The 9,551-nt window shown below is 42.6% G+C and overlaps 1 protein-coding gene across 1 annotated transcript in view; it reads right to left on the bottom strand.

The window, feature by feature from the left end:
* The window catches only part of OXCT1 (3-oxoacid CoA-transferase 1), a 183,767-nt gene that overhangs the window by 6,187 nt on the left and 168,029 nt on the right, over nt 1-9,551 (bottom strand). Inside the window, exon 17 of the mRNA XM_045285159.1 lies at nt 7,973-8,074. Coding sequence (XP_045141094.1) covers nt 7,973-8,074 — 102 coding nt within the window. The remainder of the gene's footprint in view (nt 1-7,972; nt 8,075-9,551) is intronic.

Below are 9,551 nucleotides of genomic sequence, written 5' to 3'. Positions count from 1 at the left end.
GTGCACTTGATCCAAGCCATGGCATTGTTAATCACAGTGGAAGATATATAATCATTTGTCAATTTGAGGATTAAGAGTGTAGGGGTGGAGTCTAGCCTGTCAATCAGATCATAGCCAATGAGGCCTCTGTGTGGACATGGCCTTCTCCTGAGAATTCTGGGAAATCTATTTCTTCCTTGGAGGCAGCAGACACTTCCCTCTCTCGGCTCACTCCCTGGAAGACACTGCAGCTGACAAGACACATGGAACTACACTAGCCCCCCCGATTTGGAGAAGCCACATGGACCTACCCTGATGCAAGCAGACCTCTGAAGCTGGAGAAGCCACATAGAAACCCCTGCCAGCACTAAGATGCTTACAACGCCACTGGACCCAAAGACTTTCTACCCACTGGCCTGTGATCATCTTGTATTCGGCATCATTGCATGTACCTTGTGAGTCTGAAGAGGACTTTATAGAATGGTATCGGACATATGGGCTAATATCGGACTTATGGGACTGGACTGGGTTAGGATGCTTTCGTAATGTACAATTACCCTTTATATAAAACTCTCTCTTAAACACATGAGTGGCTATGAATTTGTTTCTCTAGTCTACCCAGACTAACTCACTGGAGAAGGACACCATGCTTTGATAAAGTGAAGGGCAGTGCAGGAGAGAAAAGCCCGGGACAGCACAGACTGACACAGTGGCGGCAACAATGGGCTCAAGCAGAGGACCAATGTGAGGATGGTGCAGGCCTGGACAGAGTGTTGTTCTGTGGTGTACACAGTCGGTCGCTGTGGGTCAAACTCAACTCAACAGCACCTCACAACAACCAGAAGCTGAGACAGAAAAGACCTCCCTCTAGAGCTGTCGGAGAGAAGCACAGTCCTACTCAGGCCCCCGACTCAAGACTTCTCCTCTCCAGAATTTTTGGAAAATAAATGTCCCTTATCTGAAGTCACCCCACGTAATGATATCTTGTTATGGCAGCCCTGAGCGATGAGACACCCCTGAGCTCATTTACGACCCACTGGCTCTGATGCATTCTGCCCGGTCACACTGGCCAGTCGCTGCACATCAGAGCCTTTGCATGTGCGAGTCCCTCCGTCTGGAATTCTCTTATCTTCGCTTGCTGCTCCCACTTCACCGCGATCTCCATCCCAGTGACCTTGTCGGCACCACCGGACTGGATGTGTCTGTCATTCTTTCTCCTCCCCTTCCCAGGGAGGGGAGAGGGGTGATGTGGTCTGGAAGGGACTCTGGCCGTGTCCCTGTTACTGAGGGCTACAGTAAGAAGTGAGGAGCATGGCCTCTGATCCAAAAGCTCTGGAATATGCCATCCGGAGCCAAAAGGAAAATAGTTCATCATTTCTCATTAAGCATCAACTCTTCCTTGGACAGTAAACTTTCATAAGACCCAACAGCTCTATCCACACCCACAAGACAGCAACATTAGTAAAGTTTTATTCTCAGTTCTTGGAAGGTGAATGGAAAAGGCTTATTTATTTGGCTCCCACTCAAAAATTTACTAAACATTAACCAAAAAAAATTTTCTTTAAGGTTCCATATCTAGGCGAGGCAATGTTACAAGTGATTAGGGTCCTATGCTTTCTGGAAACTCTACATCTTTTTACTCAGCTAATGAACAGATTGTGATAGGAATGTTGCTTTTGTTTCGTGTCTGCTTTAAGGTACATTTGGAAAAATGTTTTTAAAAACTCTCAAAGGAGTAGCACAAATGGCTTAAAGAAAGAGAAAATGTAAAAACTTAAGAGGGATAAAAGGAGGCAGAACCATTGAATCTGAATAAGGGTCATATTATCTACCTTAAAATGTACGAAAATTTATTATAATGGGCTGCAATTAACTGTTCTCAAAAAGGAAATATTTGAGAGTAGTCTTCAGTAGCATTTTGCTACTTAATATTTTGTTAAAGTCATAAACCAACAAATGAATGAGTGAATGAGTAGATAAATGTCAAAGAATTCCAAGAAATGCAAGTCAACATTCAAAATAGGAAATCAAAAGTCAAATCCACTGTCATCACAAGTCAATTGAACAACAGGAAAAACAGATGATTACTTGGATTTAATAAGGTTAAATATTTTCAGTTGATTAAAAATTGTTTATTGGCTCTGCACAATTTTGAGTCAACATCCCTTCCATTTTTCTACAGCAAAAAATACATGAAAAAAATCAGATTGGCATGGTCTGGTAGCAGCTCAGAATAAGTGAGTTTTTTGTGGTGTCCAACAGAAGACCTGTGAGTAGACCAAGGTCACAGGCCACAGCTGCACAGCCCTTCAATTACTGGAAAGAAAAGAAGAGATATGGGCTCTTCGTACTGAGACAAGAAAGTCTCAAAACAATGCACCCCCCTTCTAAAAAACAACAACAAACCAATGGAGCGTTTGTGAAAGAATCTAATGAAACAAAACTCTCTGGAAAGATCATTGCCAATAGTAGATGCTTTGTAGTATTTTCTTTAAAATATACCAAGCACCATAATTTTTAAAACTATATATCTGATTCTTTCCTGCAAGCTCTTGATATCATTTGTGTCCTCAATATGGAAACTGACTTTTATGAGAAAAGAAGATAGAGCTTTTAAGTGGACTAACTTCACCTGTTTTTGTAATGAAAAAGATCTACAAAGCCACCACCTTTCGTTCTGTTTTCCCAAGTCTCATCAACTTGGTAAGTCACACAGCTGAAACGAGTATCTTGCCAAGGTGATCTACAAGTTCAGCAGAGATGATATGATTTAAGTGTTGAGGATAAGCCAATGAATGATTTGTCTTCTCTGCCACTGAGAACTCAGAAGTACACTGCTAAATTCTAGGACAATTCCACTTCACAATAGATCTTGAGAGTACACATTTATTCAACATGGCAAAGAATCTCTGCGGCTGGCTTCTTTAAGATTCCATTACAGACATATAAATAAGCGATATTCTTAGTTTGGGCCACTGGTGGTTTACTGTATTCTTGCTAGCACAAGACAAAGACTCTTGGGAGTAGAAAGAATCTATAGCAATTATCTCGATTAGGTTCAAATTTCATAGCTCAATACGGCCAGAGTGTTCAATAAATAATAATGAATGACCTGTAAAAAGCTTACTCTACTACATGATGTTTGCATAACTTTTCTTTTCATTTTTTTTTTTTACATTTAAAAGAAAAAGACAGACTGAAACATTCCATTGAACACTATACAGAAGGTTGCCCATTGCAACTCACACAGCAACTTGGTGGGAGAAAAGATATGGCAGTGTGCTGTAGTAAAGACGACAGCCCAGAAAACCCTATGAGCCAGTTCTACTATCTCCACAGGTCACTATGAGTCAGAATTGACTCCACAGAACATAACAACAACAAAAAACAACAACTACCTTCATCACAAAAGAAGGGGATGAGTAAATAATTTGAATTCACTATGCACTAGAGAAAGGTATTTGAGGGAAAGTGGAATTAGTGGTAGGATGCCACCTGCTTTCTTTACCCTTCCTTTCTACTTGGGCCCATCAGATAACTGGCAGTACTGTACTGAGAGATATAGGCTAAATCGACAGTAAAGAAAATTCACATTTCACTGGCTTGTCATAGTCTATGGCCATATCCCCTGAATGTGCCCGATCTCATCATTAGCTTGTCACAGTTTAGTTTGAAGGAATGTGTGTTAGCTCTTAAGAGTCTTTGAAAATGAACTATTCTTTGATACATATCTTGGAGACAGATTGATTTTCTTCCTTATTTTTTTCTCCCAAAATGTAAGGGCCACAGGAGAAAAATAAACCAAAGAACTCCTTGGTCGTGAAAATGCCAGGAACCAGTTGCCTAAAGAATGATAGAAAAGAGTCACTTCACAGCACATCTGAGCACCTGTGGAATGTGAACAGGCATAGCTGTTTCTATCTGTCCACATCCCTGGGATGCAGTAGTGGCTACCTTCTTTTCTTCCCTTCCCTGTGAAAAGACACCTATTAGTATATTACTCTGGCCTCCCCATGTCCCCTGGTGACTTCAATGGGTCATAATTTAGGTGGAGGAACTGGCAATAGGACTTTCAGCCTAAATTATTCTGTCTCTCTGGGATCAGACTTCATAGAGGCATATGTAGTGTTTTGCTCTCAGCCAGGTAGAAAGTCCACAGGAAAGACTCCCATGTACAGGAAGCCTGTGGTTTTTGAGTACTACCAATTCACTGGGAACCAAGTTTTTCCCCTTTAGAGGGATCATACCCTTGTGGCTCTGTACTTCACTTATATCCTCCCCATCCTAACTTTCCAATAAAAGTGATATTGTAACTCTTATCTTCCCAGCTTCTTTGTGTCTCAGTAGATGGAAAACTCAATTCTCAGGAAGCACACAGAGAAAGTCCCTTTCTTCACTGCCATTCCATTTTGAAAGAGAATGGTTACAGGGGACAGTGGCCAAGAGCAACTCCTGACCAGAAGCTTGTCTTCAGAGTGTGGTGAAGGTTTCAGAAGTATAGTCATTCTGTGCACTTCTGCTGCAAAATTCCCACCGTCTCTTTGGGAATTCCTGACATACATGACTCTTGGTGTCTCCCTATGTATTGAAAATAAAAGTTCTTCCAACTGTCACAAATCACGAATATAACTTTGATGACCATTATGTTTTGCATTTTTAAACAAGCTAACTTCCGGACCAATACATAATAACAGCATCATAAATGGAGAAGAGATTGAAGCTGTCCAGGATTTAATCTTGCTTGGGTCCATAACCAATGCTCATGGAAGCAGCAGTCAAGAGATCAAACAATGCATTGCATTAGGTAAATCTGCCGCACAAAACCTCTTTAGAGTATTGAAAAACAGAGCTGTGACTTTGGGGACAAAGGTGCACCTGACCCAAGGCATGGTATTTGCAATCACCTCATGCGCGCATGCACGATGGACACTGGATAAGGAAGACTGAAGAAGAACAGGTGCAGTTGGACTATGGTGTTAGCGAAGGATACGGAAAGTAGCATGGGCTGCCAAGAACAAACAGATCTACCGTGGAAGAAGCACAGCCAGAATGCTCCTTGGAGGCAAGGATGGCACTTTTGTCTCAGAAGAGGTCAGTCCCTGGAGAAGGGCATCGTGCGTGGTGACGTGAGGAAGGCCCTGGACAGGATGGACTGACACAGTGGCTTCCAACATAAAAGAGCAATCTGTATGTGGCCCAGGACTGGGCGGTGTTTCGGTCCGTTATACAGAGGGTTGTTCGCACTGCGAACCCACTGGCCTGCACCTAACACGAATCGAACGACAAGCTTCCAGTGCTATTGAAAGGACATGTTTCGCTTCATTTTTGTTGGTTTTTAGTAATTCTTAGTAAGCCTTTTGCGTCTTAGTAATTCTTTTCTGAAGTGCTAAATATTTCCCTGCAATCGTTTTTTTTTTGCAATCGTTCTTTTTCAATAGCCTGAGACCACAATTTTGCCACACCCTGTAATCTGATGGCATCATAACTCTGTCAATCTCTTGAAATCCTCAGCATCTTCTTTATCAGTTGATGGGCCCCGATTCCTGGCATTACAAAGGAGCGAGCTGCCATCTATTTCCGATGCATTGCCATTATGTGCATTTCTGCGCATATCTACCTCCCCAAGTAGACTTCTAAGGAGTTACCAGCCATCCTCTAATCCTCACCAAGCAGTGCCATGGCTGAGCTTGTGCGGCTGATACCATAACTTTTCATTTGCAGGACAACCCAGACCCAAATCCTCTGCCGCCGTTGAGTCTACTGTGACCCGGTGGGAACAGACACCTCGTCGTTTCCCCTGCGGAGCGGCTGCTGAGTTTGCACTGTCGACCTGTGGTTCACAGCCCAATACCCAGCCCACGGTGCCACCAAGGCTCCTTTTTCAGGACCATACTGAGGTAAATACTAACATTTCTCTCGAGAGCCTGATCTGGAGGAAACGGAATCATACGTCAAGGCCAAAAGGGAAAGAAGGGAAGGGAGTAGAACAAAGGTGGGGCCATGGAGAGATTTTTCAACATAGGGACACATGAGAACTGTCACTTATTCATGTTAATGCGAAGAAAAAACAGGTTAAAAAAAACCCATCCTTTCCACTCCTGATTTATGCACAAGAAGGAAAACGAAAGAGACGACAATGAGGCTATTTCCTTGCAGGTTCTCTTTGGAGCAGAGAACTGACCACTGTGGATCTCAAACCTGTTAGTCGATGAAGAAGAGGTTACTCATTCACACAAGGGACAGAGAATGTTTTGAAATGAGAAGATGGTAAGATGAAAGAACTGTTTGTCTTCATCACCGAGCTAAGTAATTCTAAATTGTTAAAGTATAACAAATCCTATTGCCCACCCCCTCCAGTCCCTTGGAGGATATTAAAAAGCTAATTAAAGATGGGCTTTTCGTGAAGACAGGAGACTTTTCTTTCTCCCCCAAAGGGACGTTCAGAAAAGGTTACTAGACAAAGACCTTGGTACAACATCGAGGACCCTTATATGTGGATCATAAATTATGCAACAAAATTGTTTTTACAGAAATTTGTTGTGCACTGGTAGGAAAAAGCCAAGAGTGTAGCCCATAAAAAGGACCATATAAAAATCGTGTTATTTATCAAAAATGTCTCATATTAATTTCTCTTGGCTGCTTAGTGACGACATTAACATATTTTCTTCTCACATGAAATACATATGATTTTAACTAGGAGGTCTGTCCTTAAAAGGGCATATAAGAATCAAATCCCTTCTTTTTTTCCCCAAAGACATTTTCCTTTTGATTAACTTCAACTAAACAGAATCTCCCTCCCACCTCCCATAAGGTAGGTGGCTGGCGATTTCTAAGCAAGTAATCAGGGGAAACCTTCCATGAGGTGGATGTTCCCGGTGGCTTCAACAATAGGCTCAAATAGGCCCACATTTGTGAGGACTGTGTGTGACCAGCAATGTTTTGTTCTGTTCTATGTAAGGTTGCCATGATTCTGAGCCAACTGGTTGGTGACTAACACAACAACTTATTATCTATATTTCAGTATTATTCACTTTGTTCTAAAAAGGTGTTTGTGGGTTTCTTAAAAAGGATACACCCCCCCCCCCTCCATATATTTATCTGCTCTGTTAAGTTCCGAGTTTCTATGCATGAGGTTTTTCTTCAAGTGCAGGATACAGCTGTTTCATGGCTATAAATCTGGCAGTGGCAGACGCTCAAGATTTTATGATCTTCCAGAGATGGAATAATGAAGCTTAGAAGTTAATCAAAGAGAAAAGGCCTAAGTCATCGATGAGTTTGGAATTAAGAAGTGACCACCTCGCCCCGGCATGCACCTGTCCACAGCGTCCACTTTTAATGTGTATATTTTTGTGACAGTCTATAAATTCTCAATGAGCTCAGATTGTACATACTGCTATAGCTGATATTCTGTAACCACCGTGTGAGACTGTGAAGATTCCTAGAAGAAACTGCTTTCTTGGAGGAAAAACAAACAAACAACATAACCACATAGCCAGGGGGTCTTTCTATCTCACATGACCTTTGCAGGTGGTCACTCTGTGTATAGGATCTTTGAAACATCTTTAATGAACCAAGGTGAATAAAGTACAAAGAAAAACTTTCAACATAAAAAACCAAAAGACGACTTCTCCACGTGCAATCCACTTTCCCCTAGTTCATCTGGGGTGTCCATGTCGGGCGTGCCCTTGATGACCAAGCGGCTGAACGAGCCTTTACGGAAAGCAGTCTTGGTTCAAGCTCCACCGGGGCTTCCTTCCCAGCATCCCTGCGTCACAGCCCACCTGCTTCTGACTCCTGAGCCCCGACTCTTCTCTCTTTGTCTGAGCCAGTGCATAGCACCTGCGCCCATCTGCTCTCATCTGGATGCCCCGTTCCTGCCCCTCCTGTTCATTGCAAAGGTCACCTCTAAAAACAACCGCAAATGAACGGTAAACGCCTATGACTGGGGCACGTGGTAGGGAAGATGGCTGGATTGGTTCACAGAGAAACTCACCGCAAAGTCACAGCCAGTGCTCTTCTTGATGTCATCCACCGTCAGGCCTTCCCAGAGCTCAATCAGCGTCAGCCCGTTCTTCTTGTCCACATCAAACACGGCCTGCCGGAGTTGCAAACGGAGAAAGAAGGAAGGGAGGGAGGGAAGGAAAGAAATAAATGACAATTACTATTGCAAAATTAAAAAAACAACTCACCAAGGTCTTAAAAGAGTGACAAGATCCAGGGTCAGCATTTGGAAAATCAACAATGAAAACAAAACAAAACAAAAAGTCAACGGCAACTATTAGGTGTTGGTGAAAATATCTGACAACCCGCTAATAAGCAATTAGTCATGGAACACTGCTGAAGCTAGGAAAGAGAGGAGTGGTGGCTATTAATGGCATTTCCTATTATTTTAACTATTTTAAACAAATACCTTCCTAATTTGCAGTTTAACACTTTTGGCCAAAGTATCAATGAGATGATTCAAACAGAGAGAAGAAGGAGAGGAGGAGGGAGGAGGAGGAGAAGAAGAAGGGCTAGAGGGAGCAGAAGGAAAGGGGTATTCAGACAGTGAAAGCACCAGGCTAATGGGGCAGTTGATAAACACTCTGGCTAAACAAATTACAGCAAACCTGAAAGACTCTCTGAAATGGCTCAGCAGAGTCCTATAAAAGTATCCCTGCCCTGTCCCTGAAGGACCCCAGGTCACTGTTAAAACTTTCCTGGCAAGTACTGGCAGGCACACAAAAGGACACCATTATCTTTTTCCTAGGGAGCAACTGGTGGGTTTGAACTGCTGAGCTTCCAGTTAGCAACTTAACACTTACCCAGCAGGGCTACCAGGAGGCCAATGCTGAGAGGGAAAAGCCTGAGGCTGCAATTCCAGCTTGGCCACAGATAGTTCTATCAACTTCAGTGACCTTGTCTCTGCAGCTATAGACAAAGATCGTAACAACCTACTTCCCAAGATGTTACATGGATAAAATATCGTAGCAAATAGACAAGCACCCAGCACAGGGTCTGGCACCCAGCAGAGACACAGACCTGTCTCTCCTCCTACTTAGTGCCTTCCCTTCTTTTCCACTGACGGTGGACTCAAATCGCAGTCTCAAAACACCCTTTTCTCAGTTGCGGGGCATTTGCCTCCCCTGGGACAATCCATGCTTGCACTCTCTTTTTGTTTCATGAATTCTCCAACAACCTGGCTGCATTTACTGGAAAGGGGGGTTAAATTTAAGAGGAAATGTTTTCGCTGACTTGATTTCTTTTGGTCTGCACATTTTTATGTTTCTGAAAAGAACAAAAACACTTTTTTAAGCAGAAATATCTGTTTGGTTTGAAAAACAATGGTCAGTTAGGGATATTTATATAATGCCATATAACCATAAAGTGAAAATTACAAATTTTTTTAAACTTGACTTTTTTGTGTCTTTGTAGAAACATCTGGAGCACTTTTCAGCCCCACTTACTTTTTGGTTTTTTTTGCAAGTGAAGCAGTGAGTGAGTGAGTGAGTGAGTGAGTGAGTGAGTGAGTGAGTGACTGTGCCAGTAAGTGAGAGTGAGACAGTGAGGGAGTGAGAAAGTGAGTGAGGGAG

The sequence above is a fragment of the Echinops telfairi genome, unplaced genomic scaffold, assembly GCF_000313985.2.
Source record: "Echinops telfairi isolate 266 unplaced genomic scaffold, ASM31398v2 ScPeMD7_7469;HRSCAF=8507_1, whole genome shotgun sequence".
Lineage (NCBI taxonomy): Eukaryota > Metazoa > Chordata > Mammalia > Afrosoricida > Tenrecidae > Echinops > Echinops telfairi.
The sequence above is the reverse complement of the archived record's forward strand: the minus strand, read 5'-3'. Positions and strand labels throughout refer to the sequence as shown.